The following is a 26873-nucleotide window of genomic DNA, read 5'->3' on the forward strand; positions in this document are numbered from 1 at the left end:
TTTTATGTATTATCATTAACTAAATCTATTAAAAACATTTACTAAATGAAAATAAGAAATTTTGCCTTAGCAAAAAACTAAAATAAGTATTAAAGTAATAAACTAAAATTAACTAAAACTGAAATAAAAATAAATGAAACAAATAGCAATATATAAATAAGCAAAAAAGTAATAAAATGACAAAAACACATAAAATTACTAAAAACAATAAACAAAAATATTTAACATGAAAACTAAAAATATAAAAAAGCTAATTCAAAATACAACTATAATAAAACTAAAATAACAACTAATATATATAGTGTTCTTGATTTAAAGGAACACTAATATGCTCAGAATTCACAAGGATTTGAAAACAAAACTTTCATTGATTCACAGTTGAATCTGGTGAAAATGAGAAATGAGTCTGAGCTCTCACCGACAGACGGCGCTCTCCGGTGGTGTGGAGGACACTCCAGCGTGCCCTGCTGCGTGCGGCCAAACATGGCGGAATAAACCACGATTTGCATCCCCGTCTTACAGCCCAAGCGCAACCGCTCCCCTTCACACACCACTTTACTCTTATACTCATCTGGAGAGAGAACACACACACAGTCATCATGAAACGACATACACAAACCAATTTACTTTTAAAATATATTAAAATAGAAAACAGTTATTTCACAAAATAACAGTTTTTCGTGTATTTTGATCAAATGCACTACTTTTCAGTAGAAAACAATAAAATATTATTAAAATTTAAAATTTGTTCTATTTGAGTATATTTTGAAATTTACGAAAGCCCCTAATAGTGTCGTTATTCAGCTCAAGTCAGTTCAGTGTTGATTCAGTTCAGTTCAATAACTGTGTAAAGTTCATCAGTTATACAAAGAATTTAATTCAGCTATAAGCAGCTCTACAGCAGACAATAGTGTGATTATTCAACTCAACTCAGTGTGTGTCTATATCTGTGGAGCTTTAACAGACACAGTGACCTGTAACTGAGGTACAGGGGTTTATTTGTCAGACCTGCATGAGAAAAAGGACAGAAAGCGGACAGATTTCTCTCTGCTCAGCTAACAGAACACAAAAACCTGCTGAAAGCAGCCAATAGAGGAGAGATGCAGTCATATAGTGGACGTGTGCGTGCGTGCGTATACATGTACCTTAAAGGTGCCATCGAACGTTTTTTTACAAGATGTAATATAAGTCTAAGGTGTCCCCTGTATGTGTTTGTGAAGTTTCAGCTCAAAATACCCCATAGATTTTTTTAAATCAATTTTTTTAACTGCCTGTTTTGGGGCATAATTAGAAATGTGCCGATTCAGGCTGCGGCCCCTTTAATTGCTTGCGCTCTCTGCCCCCCTCCCGAGCTCTCGATTCTATCATTGCATAAACAAAGTTCACACAGCTAATATAACCCTCAAAATGGATCTTTACAAAGTGTTCGTCATGCAGCATGTCTAATCGCGTAAGTATGGTATTTATTTGGATGTTTACATTTGATTCTGAATGAGTTTGGGGCTATGCTCCGTCGCTAACGGCTAATGCTACACTGTTGGAGAGATTTATAAAGAATGAAGTTGTGTTTATGCATTATACAGACTGCAAGTGTTTAATAATGAAAATAGCGACGCTCTTGTCTCCGTGAATACAGTAGTAAACGATAGTAACTTTAACCACATTTAACAGTACATTAGCAACATGCTAACTAAACATTTAGAAAGACAATTTACAAATATCACTAAAAATATCATGATATCATGGATCATGTCAGTTATTATTGCTCCATCTGCCATTTTTCACTGTTGTCTTGCTTGCTTACCTAGTCTGATGATTCAGCTGTGCACAGATCCAGACGTTAATACTGGCTGCCCTTGTCTAATGCCTTGAACATGGGCTGGCATATGCAAATATTGGGGTCATACATATTAATGATCCCGACTGTTACGTGTTATGTTGAGATTCGCCTGTTCTTCGGAGGTCTTTTAAACAAATGAGATTTACATAAGAAAGAGGAAACAATGGAGTTTGAAACTCACTGTATGTCATTTCCATGTACTGAACTCTTGTTATTCAACTATGCCAAGGTAAATTCAATTTTTAATTCTAGGGCACCTTTAATCGAAAATAAGCTTTTTTTTTTAAGATTTTGAATGTTAAAATCGGGATCTCCTGGAAAAAAGGTTGGGAACCACTGGGTTAGAGTTAGGTTATAGTATTTATATACCTAGCCGCATATAAAAATATAAGTCTATACATTTTCTCATTTAGATAGCCAAGTAAATGTGTGTGTGTGTGTGTGTGTGTGTGTGTGTGTGTGTGTGTGTGTGTGTGTGTGTGTGTGTGTGTGTGTGTGTGTGAGAAACTCACTCGGCCTGCACTTGTACTGCACACTGAGGTATTTGCTGACGGTCGGGCAGGGGTCCGTCCCAAACAAACGACTGTTGACAAGAACCTGACATCTCCGCCTGTCCTCACATTCATCCAACATCTTCTGCAGCCAGACAGACAGACACAGACACACAGACAGCTCTTTGAATGGCATGTTTTCATTCAGGTAAATACATTCCACGCCTTTCGTTTTCCCCCACAGAAGATTCCTTCTCTCTGGGCATAAAAAATTTTACTCCAGCGCACAGTGCTATACATGTGTGTGTTTATAGCATGTGGTTTCACCAAGCGTGCAACCGTAAATCACGGGTGCGTGGGCTGTCACAGAAGCGGCAGTTCAAACCAGCTACTGCCACGTTGTGTGTCGCAACACATTTAAATGCACAAAAACAAAATACAGCCTCATTATGATGTAACACTTGGACCACACACATAGAGTGAATTCACATTCACAAATAAGATATGAAGAACTTTCCATCTATTAAAGTCAAAATGAAACAGTGTTTGGCAAGGTTCTCTCAAAGTTATTAAAAAAAGTTATGGTCTTTAATAATGTTTGCACAAACAGATGCATCATTCATGGAAAGTTTTTTCTGAAATTTTTTTTAAAGGGCCACTTTTTACAAGATGTAATATAAGTCTCTGGTGTCCCCAAAATGTGTCTGTGAAGTTTCCGCTCAAAATACCCCACATATCATTTATTATAGCTTGTCAAATTTGCCCCTATTTGGGTGTGAGTAAAAACACGCTGTTTTTGTGTGTGTCCCTTTAAATGCAAATGAGCTGCTGCTCTCGGTCCACTTTCCAGAAGAGGGCGGAGCTTTAACAGCTCGCGCTTCGGTTGCTCAACAACAACAAAGCTGGAGAATCTCACGCAGCCAAAATGACAAAGATGTTTAGCCTTACATTGTTCAAACCGGAGTCGACACTGATGGACAGACTCAGGAAGAAATTACTTTTAGAATGAAACTGGACGTTTCTGAATGGTTAGTGGATAAATTTATGTAGTTGCTGTGGAGTTGATTCAACTCATCCACTAGCATGTGCCGTCATGTTAATCTTTTGTGCAAATCCAGCGTTGAATTGACCCTCGTTTGTGAAGCAGTCCAGAATCTATGGAGAGTCTTATGTTCGTTGGTTCATCAAAAAAACAAAAAAACATAATAAAATAAAATAAAATTATTACATGATAAACTTAAAAAAACTTAGAAAAGTTATCGTACTAATATTACCAAAAAAAAATAAAAAATTAAAGCTAATAATAATATTATAAAATATTATAAAAATAAATATGAATTAATACTATAATAGTATATAAATAATACTAATATAGCACTGTCTGGAATTGAATAGATCGTTTTATTTAATCACTCTTATTTCATCGTGTATTACCTGCAAAGATGTTGACACATGACAGGAAGTGATGTCATTCACTGAGTGTGCTCCAGCACTGCTATAAGTGGATGGGCACTGAAGTGAGTGGGTGGGGTCTCGTCCGCCGTAGAAAGCCGATTGGACGGTGATGGAGGTTCTGGGCGGGCAGCGGACAGTCAGGAATTCTCCGTCACACGCCTGTTCGGTGTAATTCCTCAGCACACGGGACAGATAACCTTCCACAGAAAGACAACACAGCTGTTATTATCGTTCACTGTAAACTATCATCTTCTCACATATCTCATTTTCAAATTCTGAAAAAAATAAACATGGTCAAACATGAGAGTGTTGCTGAGGTGTTCCTGACTCACTCAATAAATTATAAATGAACCACATCAGTACTATTAAATAAGTGCTTTACTTTCTGTTTAAGTAGGTTCAACAAAGAAAGTGTTTTATCCTAACAGTCCACCTTCACAACGGAAAGAAGCGATTTACACAAACGCTTCCGTGCTGAGTGAGTGATGTCAGCTCTGTTCATCAAAGGAATAATGGAGACACGGACACACAAAGCACTAAACATTACCTCAATATACACAACCAGCCCAGACCTGTAGGGATCAGACCACCAAAGGCTCAGTACACTCGCTCACACATGTTGGGTTTTCATGTTTTATGGGGACTTTCCATAGACATAATGATTTTTATACTGCACAAACTGTATATTCTATGCCCTAACCATAAACGTACTCACAGAAAACTTTCTGCATTTTTAAATAAAAAAAATCTCCCCACAAGGGCAAGGATTTCAGATATTGCCAATCTTTGTGGGGACATTTTGTCCCAATAACGTAGGGTTTGCCAGGACCACACACATCCTCCTTCATCCTCTATGAGAGCAAAGAAAACTGCTCTATTTTTCTTCACGGTCACCGCAGTTAAACACAGTTACAGTAATAAGACCACAGAGCTCAGGGGGCGGGGCTTATGACACGAGTAAACAATCCCTCATGATGTTTAATCAAAATAAAGATGATTTATTTTGCAGTGCTCTATTTTCCTCCCTCTCGCAGCATCTCTTCTCTTCTTTGACGTTGTGTTTACTGGCACGAGGGCGGAGCCACCTGTCAATCACATGAGATGGACCAATAGCAATCCAATAATTCAATCAGTTTCTGATGGACAAAATCAAGTCCCGCCCAACATTTGTTCTTGTTTGAGAAGCTGTTTCACTCGGATATATGTCACAATAGGTAAGAAAAGGCTTGCAACTTCCGTTTCATGCCGACTTTAAGAGGAAAAAGTGTTTTAAAAGGTGTACGGTTATAGGATGTACGTTAATGACAACATTCACATCAAATAATAATATACTATTTATAATACATGGAGAGAGCTTTTCATTAGGATGGGAGTTTCCTGGTTACTGCACACCTTTTTATTATAATTTATAATAAACTAATAGCAATCAATTATACATGTAAAAGAAATGCAAAACAGAATCATGGTCACCATGATTTAACGTGCTGTAATCGGCCTCAGATAAATAACAAAGATACTCAAATGCATTCATAATGATGTGCTCTAGATGAAAGAATAATGAAATAATAATGTAATACAGAAGGCCTGTTCTCCCGCTCATGAAAGGAATGCTGTACAATCCACTCGGGATTCCTTGGAGTGCTTTAGGCTTTCCGAACACAATCCCTCCTGCTATTGTTCTCGGAAAGAAGCCAACATTCCAGCCGCTGACTGACAGCTCCTCTCACCAATCACGGCTCAAATGACAGACAACACCTGCGTGGGATCTCCAATCAGAGAACGGCCTCTAGGCCACCGATCACACAAATATGAAGCGCTTTAAAGCAGCTCAGGTGGAGGTTTACCCGAACACAACATACAATAAACACAAGACAAGAATAAAACCAGGTCAAAACAGACAGAAAGAGCCAATGCTGCAGGGAAGAGAGCACTTTACAATAGAGTGCAACAGTCAGGTTCAGGAAGGAAAAACTCCATTCATTTTTTTCATAGGGAGATTGATTTTGAATGGTAACTTATAAACCTTTAAAGACAGACCTACTGTGATCTGCGAGGTTGTTAATTGATAGTATTTGCTTCTGTTGAAGCCATCAGTCCACGTTATTTCAGCTTAGTTTTCAAATAATTGTGTTTAACAATGGAATTCGTGGTGAAAAACTACATTACCCATGATGCCATACAGAAAATTCCACCAATGAGAGAGTCGAAACAAGCAACACATAAGAAAATATCTTGTTAGCTCCGCCCACTCACATGAAGCACTGCGAATGGCGTAATCGAGTCAATCTCTACACTCTCTCAAACATAAAGTACTCAAAAGCCATGCTTGAGGAAAAGTATAGATATCTAAACAGAAAATGACTTAAAAATTAAAGTCACTGTTTAGAATGTTACTTGAGTAAAAGTTTAAAGTATGTGATATTTTTTGTACTCAAGTATGAAAAGTATTGTTTTGATATTAAACATACTTAAGTATTGAAATTAAAAGTACAAGTAAATCTATAAAATATAAGGAGCAAAAAATATTATAAAAAATTGTTCTATACACAGTTTGAGCAGCAAAATTGTATTCTCTTACATTTGAATTAAAAAAAATGGCTAAATATTTATTGTAAGTTTTAAATAAAAAAAGTAATATATTAATTATACATTGATCATTCATGTTAATTCATTATAGTGCATTATAACTAATGTAAGAGAACTTTAAAATGTTAAAATGTAAATTAGCAATGAACAATATGTTTTATTAACCTTATTTAATGTTACAAATGGACTCTTATTGTAAAGTGTTACCATTTCATTTAAATTTTCACAAACTATTTGGCTCTATTTTAGAAAACTTGATGATTATCTAATCAAAATATGTGTTACAGTGCAAAAAAAAAAGAACTGAAATCAAATACATTTCTGATTTATGTTTCTGTTGCTGCATGATGACAGTTTAAATATGCAACTCTGCTGGATAATGAATGCATAACAGTGAATAAATGGATATAACTAATGCAAATGAATGGTAACAATCGTGACATTAAACAGTTGGTGTTTTTGTCACATTGTTTTAACCGCTTGAGGTACTACTAATGTTAGCATCCTCTCAGCCTCGACGGCAAACATAAATGGCTTAAATGTTTGTAAATATATATGCATATTTTGCAATAAACTTTAAATATATTGTTTGTATATACACTACTGTTCAAAAGTTTGGGATCGGTAAAATTTTTCATATTTTTAAAATAAGTTTTGTCTGCTCACCAAGATTGCATTTATTTAATTAAAAATACAGTAAAAACAGTAATATTGTGAAATATTATTACAATTTAAAATAACTGTTTTCTATTGGAATATAATATAAAATGTAATTTATTTCTGTGTTGGAAAAGCTGAATTTTCAGCATCGTTACTCCAGTCTTCAGTGTCACATGATCCTTCAGAAATAATTTTAATATGATGATTTGCTGCTCAAGAAACATTTATTATTATTATCAATGTTAAAAACAGTTGTATACTTTTTTTTCAGGATTCCTTGATGAATAGAAAGTTCAAAAGAACAGCATTTATCTAAAATACAAAGCTTTTGTACACTACCGTTCAAAAGTTTGGGGTCAGTAAGAATTTTTATTTTTATTTTTTTGAAAAAAAGAAATGAATACTTTTATTCAGCAAGGATGCATTAAATCAATCAAAAGTGACAGTAAAGACATTTAAAATTTAACAAAAGATTATATTTCAAATAAATGCTGTTCTTTTGAACTTTCTATTCATCAAAGAATCCTGAAAAAAAATATTGTACACAAACATTTTCTACATCTGTACACAATAAATGTTTCTTGAGCAGCAGATCAGCATATTAGAATGATTTCTGGAGGATCATGTGACACTGAAGACTGGAGTAATGATGCTGAAAATTCAGCTTTGATCACAGGAATAAATTATATTTTCAAATATTTTCAAATAGAAAACAGTTATTTTAAATTGAAATAAAATTTCACAATATTACTGTTTTTACTGTATTTTTAATTAAATAAATGCAGCATTGGTGAGCAGACGAAACTCCTTTTAAAGACATTAAAAATCTTACCGATCCCAAACTTTTAAACGGTAGTGTATATATATATATATATATATATATATATATATATATATATATATATATATATATATAAAATCAGCATTTATAAATGAGTACCTCTATGCTTCATCATTTTTAATTCAATTATGCAGTTTGCAATGCTTCATGGGATTGTAGTTCTTTTCCTCACTAAATCCATGAAGTATGTTATAAATCACAGTGGAAATAGATGTAGGTCAAGTTGAGTGCACTGCATTGTGGATTATAATGTTTTACACTGAAATTGTGTATACATATGAAATACCACAAACATAATATAAAATGTATATTAGTACTAGGGACGGCTAGGGACGAACACAGACCAAAGAGGACGAAGTGGAAAAAGTGGAAAAAGTGGAAGTGACATGTCATGTGCTCAGTCATGTGATGTGAGAGGGCAAAAGGGGGTAATTTACTGCCCTCCCAGTGCCCTAAAACACAGACACTGGATGAGAGATGGTCAATTAGACACAGAGAGAGAAAACAGTCTGTGTGTGTGTGTGTGTGTGTGTGTGTGTGTGTGTGTGTGTGTGTGTGTGTGTGTAGTAGTGCTGGAGTTTCCTTCAGTTTAAATGATGCTGTGCTGTGATTGGTGGAGAGTGATGACGGGTGAATTCCACATGTCTGCAGAGTAACCTGAAGCAAAACACAATAAACATACTGACACACACACACACACACACACACACACACACACACACACACACACACACACACACACACACACACTCACACACAATCCAGCAGTCAGCCTGTTTGGGATTTCAATGTTATTTTGTGAAAGGTGAACTGTCTGTATGTGTGTGTGTGTGTGTGTGTGTGTGTGTGTGTGTGTGTGTGTGTGTGTGTGTGTGTGTGTGTGTGTGTGTGTGTGTGTGTGTGTGTGTGTGTGTGTCTTGCATAGCTCTCTGAACATTTGACATTCACCAGGAGTGGAAGCTACAATCTGAAAACCTTCATCCCCATCCACACAAACAGACACTTCACAAAGAGCAAGAACAATGCAACAGGGTCAGTCTTCAAATGTAGTGACACCTTGAGCAAAAAGTTGATCTGTTTTCTTTTAAGAGAAGAATTTATTGATCTTAAAGGATTAGTTCACTTTAAAATGAAAATTACCTTATGATTTACTCTCAAGCCATCCCAGGTGTATATGATTTTCTTCTTTCAGACGAACACAATCAGTGATTTATTAATAATCACCTTGATGCTCCTAAGCTTTATAATGGCAGTGAACGGGACCAACGAGTATGAAGCTGAAGAAAGTGCCTCCATCCATCATAAACGTACTCCACACGGCTCCGGGGGGGTTAATAAAGGCCTTCTGAAGCGAAGCGATGCGTATGTGTAAGAAAAATATTTACATTTATCACGTTATAAAGTAAAATAACTAGCTTCCGCCAGACCGCCTTCCATATTCAACTTACGGAAAAGTCGTAAGTAGAATCCGGAAGGTGTAGGACGTAGTGTAAGCGTTTTGAACAGCAAGAGGCGTTACATGCTCTTCGTAAGTTGAATATGGAAGGCGGTCTGACGGAAGCTTGATAATTGACTTTATAACTTGTTAAATGTGAATATTTTCCTTACACAAACACATCGCTTCACTTCAGAAGGCCTTTATTAACCCCCCGGAGCCGTGTGGAGTTTGTTTATGATGGATGGATTCTTTCCATTTACTGCCATTATAAAGCTTTGGAGCATCAGGGTACACCTACACCTAGGATAGCTTGAAGGTGAGTAAAGCTTCGGGTAATTTTCATTTGAAAGTGAACTAATCCTTTAAGCAGATAATAAATGAATGATGATCGAATGCGGCATAACAGGGTGGGATGAGCAGGATATGATTATATTTATTGTATATATGACAAATTTTGATTAAAATGGCATTAAAGGTGCCCTAGAATTAAATATTGAATTTATATTGGCATAGTTGAATAACAAGAGTTCAGTACATGGAAATGACATACAGTGAGTCTCAAACTCCATTGTTTCCTCCTTCTTATATAAATCTCATTTGTTTAAAAGACCTCCGAAGAACAGGCGAATCTCAACATAACACCGACTGTTACGTAAAAGTCGGGATCATTAATATGTACGCCCCCAATATTTGCATATGCCAGCTCATGTTCAAGGCATTAGACAAGGGCAGCCAGTATTAACATCTGGATCTGTGCACAGCTGAATCATCAGACTAGGTAAGCAAGCAAGAACAACAGTGAAAAATGGCAGATGGAGCAATAATAACTGACATGATCCATGATATCATGATATTTTTAGTGATATTTGTAAATTGTCTTTCTAAATGTTTCGTTAGCATGTTGCTAATGTACTGTTAAATGTGGTTAAAGTTACCATCGTTTATTACCGTATTCACGGAGACAAGAGCCGTCACTGGGGGGGGGCACGAGAATTAAAGGGGCCGCAACCTATATATCGGTGCATAGTTAATGATGCCCCAAAATAGGCAGTTAAAAAAAATGAATAAAAAAAAAAATCTATGGGGTATTTTGAGCTGAAACTTTACAGACACATTCAGTGGACACCTTAGACTTATATTGCATCTTTTAAAAAGAAGTTCTAAAGCACCTTTAAAAAGCCTTAAAAATACACAAATATAAAAAAATAAAATAGTTGTATCATTTTTTTGTGAATATACATCTAAACATAAAACATAAGCCTTAAAATTCTGATCATGTTTAATTGACTCAACAATGCTTTAAAATAAATCAATTTAAAAAAAAAATTTAGGATTGTTTGATGAATAGAATGTTCAAAAGAACAGCATTTATTTGGAACAGATGTATTTTGTAACATTATGTCTTTACTGTCATTTTTGACCACTTTAATGCCTCCATACTAAATAAAAGTATTAATTTCTTTAAAAAAAAATCTTTAACAGTAGTGTATATATAAAAAACAGTATGCATTTATTTATTTATTTTTAAATGAGTATGCAAAACACTATGCAGTTTGTAATGAATGTTTCAAACAATACTAGTACTATTGTGACCTTTTCTGCGCTGCATGTTTAATTCAGCGAGTGCTGTCCATCATCTTTTTCCATTTTTAATTCAGTTGTAAGTAAAAATGTCTTTTAATGTCATTTAATCAAATAATGAGTGAAGAAAGAGGTGGTTGAATTAACACATGCATATACAGTAATGTGACAAGAGCCGAACTGGTGCAACTAATCGCCTTTAGTCCTCAGAAAGACTTTAGCGTGACTCACTGGAGCGGCACTAAAGCGGCTCTACGGCTGCGGGGGATATTTTTGGAAAATTATAGAGCGGAGTTTAACATGAGAGAGCAGATATTGAGGAGGAATTCCCTCAAAACCGGAACGCAGCTGTTAGGAGAACATCTCCAGCCAACAGGAACCACACACACACCCTAAACCACACGCTGAACGCTCAAGGGCAAAATACTGGTTAAATAAATGGACAGTGGTCACATCAAAGCTCATAATAAGTAGATGATTTATTCTAAACACTGTCATTAACCTCGGGGTGACCTGACTTGATCATCAGCTCCCATAATTTTTCTAGTTTTAAGCAAAAACTCACTTCATTTCTAAATATGTTTCTTCTTTTTTAAGCATAAATCAAACTAAATTTACTCAGGATGATTAAATTTGCCAGTGATGTAGAAAAATTCTTAAATCAAGATACATTTACTTGAGAAGCAAAAAGACTGAAATGAAATGAAAATGCAAGAGAAATTAAAGTATTCTCCATTTTATTGTAATATTGTTTTAAGCAAAAACTGACTTCATTTATATATATATAGTCTTGTTTTCTGTAAATGTGTCAAAATGAAGTGTTTTGCGTAAAAGAAGAAAAAAATGTTTTATATTTTGATGATGATGATGTGCAATACTTCTCAGTTTCTCTTGCATTTCTAAATATTTTTCTTCTTTCTAAAGTGTAAATTGAACTAAATTTAGTCAGGTTTATGCTTAAAACAATTTGCCAGTGATTTATGTACTTGATTTAAGTATTTTCCTACATAAACCGACTTCATTTTGACACATTTTTCAGAACAGAAGACTTAATATCTGAAGTCATTTTGCTTCTCAAGTGAGTGTATCTCAATTTAAGAAGTGTACTAGAAAACAAGACAAAACGACTGAGGAAGAACATCATTTTTTGCAGCATGAGCACAGCCACCAACAGCACACGCCTGCGTCTGCAATACATTGTGGGATGTTCCACCGAGGTGATCTCCGGACAGTCGTCTCCATGGCAACCACGGCCCTTGCCCAGTTCCGACCTGGCAGCTACAGAACCAAACCTCCGTGGAGACGTTTTCCCGTCACGTGGGCCGAAACGTGGCACAGCTGCTTTTGTGGGGTTATGCAATATGAGCACTGCTGTTTCTTTGCGGATCATTCCGGATGTCAGAGGGGAACAATAAGCGTTTATTTTATGAATGTTGGGAGTGAAAGAGCAATAGGATTTGCATTTGTTATGGACACTATGCAGGGAGGATGTGGCTTTAACTTCCTCCTCACAGGGCAGTTCAGGACTCATGAGCCACTTTGGACTTCTGAGTGGAAGGTGACTTTGAATGAGAAAGGATGTGGACCATGAAGGTGTTTTTGAGATGATTTTGATGTCTTGCACATCCTCCAAACTCACTTCCCTCGCAAATTTCACCCAGAGACAATTAGTTCCTCTTGACTTTTCCTACATGTATATGCATTTCTGTCTGACAAAGGAACATATAAAGAACAAAACTGAGCATAGATGAATATTCTCTAGTGCCATTTTGTAATAAAAGGGGTTAAATCTAACAAAAACGTCCATATTTCACCCCAGGACAACGTTATGTTTTGCACATGAATTCTGTTTTTGTACCATTGTTTTTTTTTTTTCTTCATTGTGACACTGATTTCATGAAAATTAAGCACATTTTCCTCTCAAACTCTCAAAGCTTGGATGTTTTTTTACGTTTTTAGAATTTTCTTTTAAAAAATACATTAAATAAATGCTGTAATACAATATTTTATTCTCATTTAAGGCAGTATGACAATACCATGATGTACACAATCTACATAATATGTCAGAATTTATGTAAAAAATATATTTTTATTTTGTTGCATTGCAATTATCAGAAAAATATCATTTATTTATTTATTTATTTATCATTATTTATTTGTTTACTAGTTGGTTGCATTACATAATGATAATTTGTGGGAAATGTGTTTGTAATTGTCATGAAAATAATGTTTCAGTGAAAAAAACAAAACAATTCTTGGTCCTAAATATAGACTTTGTTTTATTTATGCAAAATATAATATCTTTATTTCTGTCATTTTGGGGTGAATTTTGACCTGGACATTTTCTGGATTTACCCTGAAAACGCACATATTGATAATGCAGAATTTTACAGCTGTTGCAACTAATTTGTTCTTTAGATAAAGATTATTTGTACATATGTTTGACCAATGACTGATTTACCATCAGTTGAACTGGTGGGGTCTTCATTTGAAACTTTGGGTTTTTGTTGTATATATACACACACACACAATCTCGCTCTCTCTGTCAACCAACACAATTAATTATGTATGAAATGTTTATGTTTATGAAGTCAATTTTTTAACAAGTAGAATTCAGATGGCATAATTGTTGTACCTCTACATATTGTTGATTGTATGGGAACTTACAAAATAAGTGCACACTCATTCAATATGTGTATGAACTGCGACCCCATGCACTGTGAACTCAACGTGATGTGGGATTCATGCCAATAATAATAATAATAATAATAATAATAAATGTATGATGATCAAAATATAAATATATATCTATTTCATGTCAAGTTAGTTACTATGAACCATAACTGAATACATCTGTAAAACGTATATGAATGTATTGTCATGCTTTAATGGACATACAGTATCCAAACAATGCATTTTACTGTAAAGCAATAACATGAAAAAAAAATATATATATATAAATAAATAAATAAATATATATATATATATATATATATATATATATATATATATATATATATATATATATATATATATATGTGTGTGTGTGTGAAAATAATTATTCCTGTACATTTGTCATATCTTTGAGAAAGGAATGTTTAAAATATGTCACAAATTAAATGATGCCATTTATACCTGTTTCATAGTGTTTGTGGCCTGTGCTGTTTTAAATGCAATGCAATGTGAACAATTAAGAAGCAACAGGAGTCAAATGGAGTGATGGTTCAGGGTGCATACACTGATGGGTTAGTTAGTGGAGTCAGATGTTTCAGGTCACTAGGGCTGTGTTCCAGTTCATTTTTTTATGCCCTTCCCTCACTAATTTCCCTCAGTCTCGTTGACTCGGATGTATGTCATTGCTTAAGTTGCACGAGTGCCCACTGCTGGTGGAACCCTTGCGATGGGCTGAATTGGAACGTCACTTAGAATCTGAGTTAATTTATTATTTAAATTTTTTCCCTTACAAAACTGTTTAGTGCAGCAATCTATAGGGTGATGTAACGTCTGGACCAATCAGCCACACAATTATTCATTGTATTTAATGAATTACCCATAAACTCACTCTCACTATCAAAGTTCTCTGAACTCATCCCCCTAAAACTGTAACCAGCATCCCAATGTTGCTAGCACACAGGCCAACCTAGGTGTCCTGTTACAGTTATATGGTACTTTTATGATCCAGAAGAATTCTGGAGAGACTAGTGACTCATTCTTCCTGAGAAGGACGAATAAACTCTCTTAATCCTATGTATTCTCTATATAACCACTTGGGAAATGTATAAACATGTATCCAATTTTAATAATATTAATTTTATTACATTAAGTTAATTTTATTAACTGATTAAAATATTAATAATTAATTATAACTAGTTATGATTAATTATTCATATTTATTTTGAGCTAATTTGCTACAGTGAATTCAGGTTGATTGGGACAAGTCGTCTCAATGGCAAAAAAGTGTCCCAATCACACTGAATTCACCCTATGTCTAGGTGTGTTTGGGTTGTTTTAGATATTTAAAAAAAAAAAAATTTTTTAATTAAATGCAATATGTGGTGACGTCACAATCATGTTGCATTGTGGGATATGAAGTGTACATCAGAGTCTCGGTGCGTTCCAAACGGGATATATTGCCCTCCGAAGGGCACTTCGGAGTGAAAACAATCTTCGTCACCATATTGAAGGGTCGTTCCAAACCGAAGTGCTTCGGAATGAAGGATTTTGAAGGGTACAACTGATGGGCCCCCATGATCCTTTGCACAGGGAAGTTGTTTGACGTCACAGAATGGGTGCAGGAGGCTCGGAGTTCGATTTTACCTATAAATGTATAGTATTTTTCTATACTACTGTAATATTTATACGAGTTAGATTTGGTACATTATTATGGACAAAATGACATTGTACTTAAAAATCTTTACAGCTCCCTTTATCAGTCCATTTAAATGTTTCAAATACATAGACACAATATACATTATATTTAACATAAAAGACTGGCAGTATATAATGTTATTACAGTAAATGAATGCGCATTTTACAAATCGGGGGGGAGAAGGCGGCGCCTCCTTGATTGTCTTGTTAACATGACACAAAAATGCATTCCAAAAAAAAGAGTTTTTTTGACCCCTACACCCTTCCTCCCTTCGAAGCTCTCACTCCGGAGGGTGAACCCTTTGAAGGGATTAGGGCATAGGGATGAGCCCTTCCGAATGGAACGCAGGGTAGATTCGCTCCCTCGGTCAAAATCAAAGGAGCGAGGGTCTGTCCATATAAACTTCCCTCATCGACTTCACAAAGTGGAACGCACTTCAAAATGGCGGCAGGGATTCCCTCGAGGGGAAGTGCTTAGGGAAGTTTGCGAGTGCTTGTCTAAAAGTGGAATGGAACACAGCCTAAGAGACTTTAAAAACACTCAGATTGTGTGATTAGAAGGACGACTTTATTAGGTACACCTGATCAACTGCTCATTTACACAAATATCTAATCGGCCAATCAGACGGCAGCAACTCAATGCATTTAGGCATGTAGACATGTTCAAGACAATCTGCTGAAGTTCAAACAGAGCATCAGAATGAGGAAGAAAGGTGATTTAAATGATTTTGAACATGTCATGGTTGTTGGTGTCGGTCTGAGTATTTCAGAAACTGCTGATCTACTGGGATTTTCACACACAACCATCTCTAGGGTTTACAGAGAGTGGCCCAAAAAAGAGAAAATATCCAGTGAGTGTCAGTTCTGTGGGTGAAAATGCTTTGTTGATATCAGAGGAGAATGATCAGACTGGTTCAGCTGATAGAAAGACAATAGTAACTCAAATGAGCACTCGTTACAAACGAGGTGAAGAGCATCTCTGAACACACCTTGAAGCAGGTGAGCTACAGCAGCAGAAGACACACCGGTGACACTCCTGTCAGCTGAGAACCGCAAACTGAGGCTACAATTCACTCTGACTCAGCAAAACTGGACAATAGAAGATTGGAAAAATGTTTCCTGGTCTGATGAGTCTTGATTTCTGCTAGACATTCAGATGGAAGGGTCAGAATTTGGCATAAACAACATGGAAGTGAAGTGACACAGTGTCCCATACTCAGAATTTGTGCTCTGCATTTCACCCATCCAAGTGCACACACATCATAGCACTGAGTATTGAACACACACACACACACACACACACACACACACACACACACACACACACACACACACACACACACATATCCAGAGCTGTGGGCAGCCGTTTTTGCTGCGATTGGGGGTTTGGTTTCTTGCTTAAGGGCACCTCAGTTGTGGGTAATAAGAGTAGAAGAGAGCGCTGTTCATTTACTCCCCCCACCAACATTTCCTGCTGGTACTGAGACTCAAACCTGCAACCTTCAGGTTACAAGTCCAACTCTCTAACCGTTAGGCTGCAGGGATTAAACAGAGGGGCTCCCAGTTTTAATGCTAGTAATCCTGAAGACTTTGATTAGCTTGGCCAGGTGTGTTTGCTTAGGGATGGTGCAAAACTCTGCAGGAAAGTGGACTGCAAGTGACAGAGTTAAAGATGCATAACTAGAAGAATAACAAAGTTCAGTATATGGTAGATCAGGGCTGTCTAAACTTGGTCTAGGAGGGCCACTGTCCTGCAGAGTTTAGCTTCAACTCTCCTCAACACACCTGCCTGGAAGTTTCTAGTATGATTAATTGAGGATGGAGCTAAACTTTGCAGGGCAGTGGCCCTTCAGGAGTCCTTCAGTCAGGCATACTTCACTTGAACGACAAGTTCAATTTCATTCCATCATTACATGCAGTGCAAAGCATCAGCACAAAGAAATAAGCAAAGATATATTCTCTCTTCACATGCATTCATCACCTAGTTCTTTGTGTTTATCTTTATGTTAATGCATTGAAATTAAGTAGGCATACCGAATTTAATATTAGGACATGGAAACTCCCAAAAAAGATGTGAAATAAAAGAGAACAAATACATTTCCCCCCCTCATAACTTCTTAAATGATTGTATTTGATGACCAGCAGGTGGCAGACTAACACCACTGTTTGATTTGCAGAGATTTCGCAGTAACAAATCATTGGATATTCAGTAGCCACAGAAGACATTTGTACTTTAATGTCTCAGTGTTTCTACGTTTGACATTTGTTTTAAATAACGGAAACAGAGAAAACCTCCTGCAGCATTTTAGCACTGTTCAGACTTGGTTTGATGATGTATTATCTAATATTCAACAACATTCAGACATTGTAACTGTGCTTTTGGGGTCACATTACATGTGTGACAAAGAATGAATACAATGGGATCAAATCTAAGTTTATTAATCAATCTGTTTGTTCTTGTAAAAGCCTTTGGCTATAAACCTTTAAAATCTCTTGTGAGCCACCAGATCATCATCTGAGCTTTAAAACCAAATGAGTGTTTGTGTGTGAGCGATATAAACCATCTGCAACAGTTAAACTCCCTCATATTTCAGGTAAAACCTCTTATTAAGGGGGCAATTCACCACCTGTCAGTGTTGGAGCATTTGCTCCGTAATTACACCAGTTTGACTGGTAAAGCTGCGATTCTGCTCTACCAGTCAAGCGGATATAACAGCCTGCTAGGTTAACTCTGTCAGGGCTTTTTCAGCATTGACCTGCCTTTAGCTAAATGACTGTAATTTTCATAACTGCATATACACTGCATTTTTTAACCGACGGGTATTTTATTTTATTTATTTATTTACAGACATAAAGATCACATTCAAACAGACTTGTTTTCATTCATTCATATGCAGAAGTACAAACGAGAGGTGTTTCAGAGTGGACCGTGCATCCAATCAACAACCATAGAAAATACTTTGACAGCGTAATGAGAGTTTAAATATAATAGTGATCAGTCAGATATCTTCACCCATCTGAGCTCAAGACAAACTCTTCCACTTGATTCAGGGTAATGAGACTCACACTAGGGGTTTGGTGCTGATAAGAGGATCTCTTGGTCTCTTTCTCCCTAATGAGCCTTTGTACAGACCATCTAATGAGCAGGACAGTGAATGTGCCTTTCATGTTTGTTTGTGGTTATCAAGTCACCAAACCATATTTCTCAATTAGATTTCCATTCGTTAGTCAAGGCTTACACACACACACACACACATATATATACATACACCGATCAGGCATAACATTATGACCATCTTCCTAATATTGTGTTATCAGAACCAGCATTAACTTCTTGAGCAGTTTAAGCTACAGTAGCTTGTCTGTTGGATCGGACCACACGGGCCAGCCTTCGCTGAGTCTTGTCCGCCCATGACCCTGTCACCAGTTCACCGCTGTTCCTTCCTTGGACCACTTTTGATAGATCCTGACCACTGCAGACCGGGAACACCCCACAAGAGCTGCAGTTTTGGAGATGCTCTGACCCAGTCGTCTAGCCATCACAATTTGGCCCTTGTCAAACTCGCTCAAATCCTTACGCTTGCCCATTTTTCCTGCTTCTAACATCAACTTTGAGGAAAAAATGTTCACTTGCTGCCAAATATATCCCACCCACTAACAAGTGCTGTGATGAAGAGATGATCAGTGTTATTCACTTCACCTGTCAGCGCTCATAATGTTATGACTGATCAGTGTATATATATATATATATATATATATATATATATACATATATATATATGTTTGTGTTGGGTCACCACTTGATGTGTGCAGTGTGCAATGCAACATTGAAACAAAGCATTTTCCACAAAAATGACAAAATAGTATTGCATGTTTGCAAGACAATTTGTCTTCATTAGCACAATCTAATTAAACTTTGTCCTTCTAAGAGCAAGCTGCATTCCAAACAAAGCCTGCCAGCACACAAGACGCATCTCAATTCAATTAGAGTTTAAACGTACCTGTCATGGTAGACTTCCCAAATGAACCATTTGCAATTCTGGATTAGTTCCATAAGATGCCTTGAAAACTGAAAATGGCAGAATTCCCCATCTCAAAAATGATCACAAAATTGTTTAACCTATGACTGCTGAAGTTAACAAATCATAATGGCAGATTCTGAGCTTTCCTGAGTGCTCTAATGGAAGCTTGTAGATGTTTCCTATGATGGAGTTCATGAGCATTAGTGTTGGAGGACGCCCAAGTCACACATTTACGAGCGAGCGTGTGATTGCAGCAAGCTGCACCTTCATTTTCTGACATTATAAATCTGCCTTGGTGTTATTAATGCAAATTGCTTTTTTGATAATGTGCTGCCTCATTGTATTAAAATTCATAACATACAGGAAAATGAGAAATATTGCCAGTAACCTGGAAGCCTGAATGCTCAAGGTTCCCGCACCTTTTAACAAATGAATTTCTGTGACTTTTCCAGTCATTCGTGATTACTGGATAGACCCTTTTCACATTTCCGGGTTTCTCAGAAGTGGAAGTCATCATAGTTGGGTAAACTTTTAAAGCGGTGAATGAGAGACTTAATTAAATATATTTTTTTGTGTTTCTATTTGCGCAAATAGCAAAAGAAAAACTCCACAACAGAGTTTTCACAAATCAGAGAGGCCTCCACTAACAGCAAGATAATTAACACTTTCAATGCCCAGAAAGCTACTAAAGACGTATTTAAATCAGTTAATGTGACTACAGTGGTTCAACCTTAATGTTATGAAGTGACGAGAATACTTTTTGTGTGCCAAAAAAAAACAAAATAACGACTTTATTCAACAATATCTAGTGATGGGCGATTTCAAAACATTGCTTCATGAAGCTTCGAAGCTTAACGAATCATTTGTTTCTAATCAGTGTTTCGGAGTGCGTATCAAACTGCCAAAGTCATGTGATTTCAGTAAACAAGGCTTTGATACATCAAAAGTGTTTTGAAACGTTTCAAAATTTCAATGGTTCACCACTGGGGGGCGTGACTTTGGCAGTTTGATACGCGCTCCGAACCACTAATTCGAAACAAATGATTTGTTAAGCTTCGAAGCTTCATGTAGCAATGTTTTGAAATCGCTCATCACTAGATATTGTTGAATAAAGTCATTATTTTGATTTTTGGCAAACAAAAAGTATTCTCATCACTTCATAACATTAAAGGGTTAGTTCACCCAAAAATGAAAATAATGTCATTAATTACTCACCCTCATGCCGTTCCACAGCTGTAAGACCTTCGTTGATCTTTGGAACACAAATTAAGATATTTTAGTTGAAATCCGATGGCTTCGTGAGGCCTGCATAGCCAGCAATGACATTTCCTCTCTCAAGATCCATTAATGTACTAAAAACATATTTAAATCAGTTCATGTGAGTACAGTGGTTCAATATTAATATTATAGGCCTAAAGTAATGAGAATATTTTTGGTGCGCCAAAAAAACTAAATAACGACTTATTTAGTGATGGCCGATTTCAAAACACTGCTTCAGGAAGATTCGGAGCATAAATTAATCAGCGTGTCGAATCAGTGGTTCGGAGCGCCAAAGTCACGTGATTTCAGCAGTTTGGCGGTTTGACACATGATCCGAATCATGATCTGACACGCTGATTCGACACGCTGATTCATTATGCTCCGAATCTTCCTGAAGCAGTGTTTTGAAATCGGCCATCACTAAATAAGTCGTTATTTAGTTTTTTTGGCGCACCAAAAATATTCTCGTCGCTTTATAATATTAATATTGAACCACTGTACTCACATGAACTGATTTAAATATGTTTTTAGTACATTAATGGATCTTGAGAGAGGAACTGTCATTGCTCCCTAGAGGCCTCACGGAGCCATCGGATTTCAACTAAAATATCTAAATTTGTGTTCTGAAGATTAACAAAGGTCTTATGGGTGTGAAACGGCATGCGAGTGAGTAATAAATGACAGAACTTTTGGGTGAACTAACCCTTTAAGGTTGAACCACCTTAGTCACATGAACTGTTTTAAATACATAGCTTTCTGGGTATTGAAAGTGTTAGTTATCATGCTGTCAATGCAGGGCTCTCTGAGCCATCGGATTTTATGCAAAATATCTTAACTTGTGTTCTGAAGATGAACGAAGGTCTTACGGGTGTTGAACGACATGAGGGTGAGTAATTAATGACAGAATTTTAATTTTTGGGTGAACTAACCCTTTAACTAGTTTTTTTTTTTTTTGTAATTTGATGCAAAGGTAATACTAAGTATAGTATTATAAATGTACATACATTTAAAAAAAAATGAAAAATAAAGAAAACTGCAGGATTTACGATATGGATGACCGTTAAAACTCTTGTTATTAGCGACACCTGTGGCCGTTAAGTGAACTGCAGCCACATCTTACTGCACACGTAACGTACACTGAACGTGATCCAAGGCCTCTATATACTCACGGCGCAGTTCTTCTTTGTTCATTGCTTGGAAGTAAAAAGAGGTTGAAAGTACATACAGCGACATATCCTACTGTTAACGAACATCTCGACGCCGTCCATGCTGTTCAGGACGACGGTTAGATGAAGTAAATTATGTGCTGCGCGCTGTCCACTCAGTAAATAAACACAACAAAAAATGTCAGTGGTAGTTAGGAAAACGTCTGATCGCGATGTGGGTATGTTTGGACCTGCTCTGCAATTCACCAGCATCATGTCAACAGATGAGGTAATTCAAATTACACTGTTATGATAGTTTGATTATAACTGTCTGAGGGTATAGACTATATTGATCTGGCTGTGTGAGAATAGATTGGATTATTGGAATCGATGGTTCCATGAAGAAACTTTAACATCCATGGAAACCTTTCAATGCACAAAACATACCTTTTTAGGTAACTGACTTTAAAAAGGCTCCTGGGAGCGCGCGTAACGTTATCCTTTTGATTTTCCCGGGGAAAACGTCCAGAGTCCTTCACATTAGGCTCTCATCGACAATCTTTTTAAAGTTTCGTTACAAGCTGTTCACACATTGGCAATAAAAAAGCGATTAATAGGCCTACATGAACATTCTTACTTATAGCCCCTTTAAAATCGTAGTTTTGCAATACATCATAACTTTAAATTTATGAAAATATAAATTGTCTCTAGAAATGTCCTTTTTAGTAATTTCTTTCTTGGTTAGTTTACAACTTTATTAATCCCACAGGGGGCAATATTTTATTTTTCATATTCATATGATTTAATTAACTGGCAATCACAAATTTTAAATTCAGGTTTTCTTTGGCAGTGGTAATCAATAAAATAGGCCTACTTATCTTTTCATATTTTAAAAAAGTTTAATCTATTAAAAATTTCCTAAAAAATTTAATATCTTACAACATGTGTTTTAACCTATTAGACTCTTTAAAAGGGCAGGCCATAAGTTTGAATAGCCTATGTGAAAGTACTTATGATGCATCAAGAATACTTTTTTTTATAATGAATTATGTATACAGGCCTCAAGTCAAGTGTTGCCATCTTTCTCTTTTTGTCATTTTTTTTCGAGCACTAAACACACATTTGAAGGCTTTGGGACCCTTTGACTGGTTTTAGAGTGAGGCTGAATCTTTAATGTTGTAAAGCAAATCTAAGAGTGCCTGAGGGGGTGCCGACATCTGAACTGGTTTATTGATGCATTTCGAATGAAAGATGATGTTCCTTCATCTTTTTTACTATTCATGCAATGTGAATGACAACAATTGTGTGCACAAGATCAATGCCACTTCATTTGATGTTTTATAATAGAAGATCCTTAATATTTGCACACTCAGATTTACATATTTCTATATCGCTCTTTGCATTTACAGTATGTGCAGATATGTGTTTAAATATTTTGGCAAACATCCACACTACTGAATTATAGATCACAGTGTAATGCTGCAGGGCTGAAGGTTAAGGCTGAATCTTTAATGTTTATCAAAGAAAATAAGATAAAATGTTTTTGCGCAGTAATATATGTAGCTGTGAGCACTGCATCCATGTTTCACAGACACAGGATTTTTACATGTTTGGGAGTCAGAGGAGGTTTCTGGAATATCATACTACAGCATATTTATCATGTTGTCAGATGTTAATTGCACTTATTGTGTTCCAACCACGGATTTTTTTTTCCTATCAGATTTTCTGTCATCCAATAACAAACAAATCAATCAATAAATAAATATTACATTTTTAGGTAAACTAACATTTTAGAAACTTGAACATTGGTGAAAAACATTTTCTCCTTAAATTCTGCTTATTTCATGAATTATAATATAAGCAACACTTCACTGTAAAAATTTAATTTTGTAGTTGTAAATAAAACAGATTATTGGAGTATGTTTTACAAGAAAATACAAACCCGATTCCAAAAAAGTTGGGACACTGCACAAATTGTGAATAAAAAAGGAATGCAATAATTTACAAATCTCATAAACTTATATTTTATTCACAATAGAATATAGATAACATAACAAATGTTGAAAGTGAGACATTTTGAAATGTCATGCCAAATATTGGCTCATTTTGGATTTCATGAGAGCTACACATTCCAAAAAAGTTGGGACAGGTAGCAATAAGAGGCCGGAAAAGTTAAATGTACATATAAGGAACAGCTGGAGGACCAATTTGCAACTTGATTGGGTATAAAAAGAGCCTCTCAGAGTGGCAGTGTCTCTCAGAAGTCAAGATGGGCAGAGGATCACCAATTCCCCCAATGCTGTGGTGAAAAATAGTGGAGCAATATCAGAAAGGAGTTTTTCAGAGAAAAATTGCAAAGAGTTTGAAGTTATCATCATCTACAGTGCATAATATCATCCAAAGATTCAGAGAATCTGGAACAATCTCTGTGCGTAAGGGTCAAGGCCGGAAAACCATACTGGATGCCCATGATCTTCGGGCCCTTAGATGGCACTGCATCACATACAGGGATGCTATTGTAATGGAAATCACAACATGAGCTTAAGCTTCCAGAAAACATTGTTAGTGAACACAATCCACCGTGCCATTCGCCGTTGCCGGGTAAAACTCTATAGGTCAAAAAAGAAGCCGTATCTAAACATGATCCAGAAGCACAGGCGTTTTCTCTGGGCCAAGACTCATTTAAAATGGACTGTGGCAAAGTGGAAAACTGTTCTGTGGTCAGACGAATCAAAATTTGAAGTTCTTTTTGGAAAACTGGGACGCCATGTCATCCGGACTAAAGAGGACAAGGACAACCCAAGTTGTTATCAGCGCTCAGTTCAGAAGCCTGCATCTCTGATGGTATGGGGTTGCATGAGTGCGTGTGGCATGGGCAGCTTACACATCTGGAAAGGCACCATCAATGCTGAAAGGTATATCCAAGTTCTAGAACAACATATGCTCCTATCCAGACATTGTCTTTTTCAGGGAAGAACTTGCATTTTCCAACATGACAATGCCAGACCACATACTGCATCAATTACAACATCATGGCTGCGTAGAAGAAGGATCCGGGTACTGAAATGGCCAGCCTGCAGTCCAGATCTTTCACCCATAGAAAACATTTGGTGCATCATAAAGAGGAAGATGCGACATAGAAGACCTAAGACAGTTGAGCAACTAGAAGCCTGTATTAGACAAGAATGGGACAACATTCCTATTCCTAAACTTGAGCAACTTGTCTCCTCAGTCTCCAGACGTTTGCAGACTGTTATAAAAAGAAGAGGGGATGCCACACAGTGGTAAACATGGCCTTGTCCCAACTTTTTTGAGATGTGTTGATGCCATGAAATTTAAAATCAACTTATTTTTCCCTTAAAATGATACATTTTCTCAGTTTAAACATTTGATATGTCATCTATGTGTTATTCTGAATAAAATATTGAAATTTGAAACTTCCACATCATTGCATTCTGTTTTTATTCACAATTTGTACAGTGTCCCAACTTTTTTGGAATCGGGTTTGTACTATTTATATAGTCTTTCTGCTTCAAATATGTCATGCTTATTTCAATGTGTTACTTGCTGTTTGTGAAATTTACTAGCAATTTCTGAAAGAAAATTGTTTAAAAGTAAATCCTACTCCAAATTATTTTCAGTGTTGGAACTCATTCGTGTATCATACTGTAATTATTAGTTATATTAATAGAAACAGTATATTATTAATTGCAATAACTGATGAACATTTCTATTAAATTGCAATTAGGAAATGCATTATTGCTGTTGCATGTGGTACAGAAGAGCCATACGGAAACATTAATATTTTCTAATTTTTCAGTGAAACAATGCTAGATATTATCTGTGGAATATGTTTTACAGTATTTATTCTATTTACGCCCCTTAAGTGTTCTGTGTTGCTCAACCTGACCCCCTTAAGTTGAAACTATATTTAATTTGTACTTGTAAATTTGTGTAAGTGCTGAATGGCGTTCAAATGAGTGTTGTGCAATTTCAGTGGCACTTCAGCATGTGTCTTCTGTGAGTGCATGAATATCCCTCTCTGGTATGATTCATAAAAACAGGAAATAACAATGCAATTCATCTTGTGTTTTATTCTAAACAGTATTAAAGTGAATCAAATGGTATGTTGCCATATGATACATTGTACCGTAAAAGAATATTCGAGCTGTCAGATGGTGGGTGGACGCTAAAGTAGAGAAAATCTCAAAGAGCACAATACGCAGTGGAGTGAGTCAACACCACCCGAGACCGCCTACCATATGCAGGTGGCAATAAATTAATGTTGTTGAAATGGAATACATCAGGTTGCTACATATGCTGAATAAATCAGACGTGGATAGTAAATGGTTTTCACATTCGCATTGCGTACAGGGTTTCCAGGCCTTTAGTGTTTTAGGAATCAGTTTCACGCTGTGTGGCTCTAGGAAGGTGAGTCCCTGCTGATGGTGGCCATGCGTAATTTATTTTATTTTCCCAGATGCCATTTACCCTCCCATCCGCTTCCGAAGGCACGGTGTGTTTACTCAAACATTAGAGGAACTGATTTAAACAAAGGCTGAAATAGAAATGATGTGATCGTCTGTTTGAGTGGACAAAATGAGCACTGCAAATTTCTTGTTTTCCAGTACAAATATCTAAACATTCTTAAATCAAGATACATTTGCCTGAGAAGCAAAATGACAAGATATTGATCTTGTTTTTTGAAAAAAAAAAAAAATCTAAATGAAGTGTGTTTATGCTTAAAACAAGAAAAAATATGTCAGTGGGGTCAGAAAAATCAACTTAATTCAAAGGGAAAACAAGATGGTTTTTCTGACCCCATTGGCATATTTTTTTTTGTTTGTTTTAAGCAAAAATCCTTAATTTTGATAAATTTTTCAGATAACAAAACTGAATGTTGTCTTTTTGCTTCTTCACCAAATGTATCTTGAAATGTATCTTGAAGGTTTGTTAGCATAAAAGCTCTTTAAAGGTGCTAAAGCGGATCTTTTGTTTTATACATTTTTGCAATATTACTTGAAACTGTCTGTACTAACTGATAAAAGACTATTTATTAGGTGCACTGAAAGGAATAATATTAATATACATCATCTGTGCACGAGGTAGGGCCTTAAAAATCATTGCGTAAACGATTGGCCCTCTGCCTTCTCAATCACTACCATTACGTTCCTTGTGAAAGACGT

General features: G+C 36.1%; 1 protein-coding gene and 1 long non-coding RNA gene across 3 annotated transcripts in view; one reads left to right on the forward strand and one right to left on the reverse strand.

Moving 5' to 3' along the window:
- The window catches only part of LOC125278525 (protein eva-1 homolog A), a 38926-nt gene extending 34558 nt beyond the window's left edge, over positions 1 to 4368 (reverse strand). Inside the window, exons 1-3 of the mRNA XM_048207772.1 lie at positions 3766 to 4368; positions 2353 to 2476; positions 419 to 571 (exon numbers count right to left, since the gene is read on the reverse strand). Of these exons, the coding sequence (XP_048063729.1) occupies positions 419 to 571; positions 2353 to 2473 (274 nt within the window). The 5' untranslated portion in view covers positions 2474 to 2476; positions 3766 to 4368. The remainder of the gene's footprint in view (positions 1 to 418; positions 572 to 2352; positions 2477 to 3765) is intronic.
- Positions 4369 to 21648: 17280 nt separating this feature from the next.
- Positions 21649 to 26873, forward strand: part of LOC125278527 — a 111873-nt gene continuing 106648 nt past the window's right edge. For both annotated transcript variants that reach the window (XR_007187163.1, XR_007187164.1), the window contains exon 1: positions 21649 to 21976. This is a non-coding gene — a long non-coding RNA (uncharacterized LOC125278527). The remainder of the gene's footprint in view (positions 21977 to 26873) is intronic.

The sequence above is a fragment of the Megalobrama amblycephala genome, linkage group LG11 (assembly GCF_018812025.1).
Source record: "Megalobrama amblycephala isolate DHTTF-2021 linkage group LG11, ASM1881202v1, whole genome shotgun sequence".
Lineage (NCBI taxonomy): Eukaryota > Metazoa > Chordata > Actinopteri > Cypriniformes > Xenocyprididae > Megalobrama > Megalobrama amblycephala.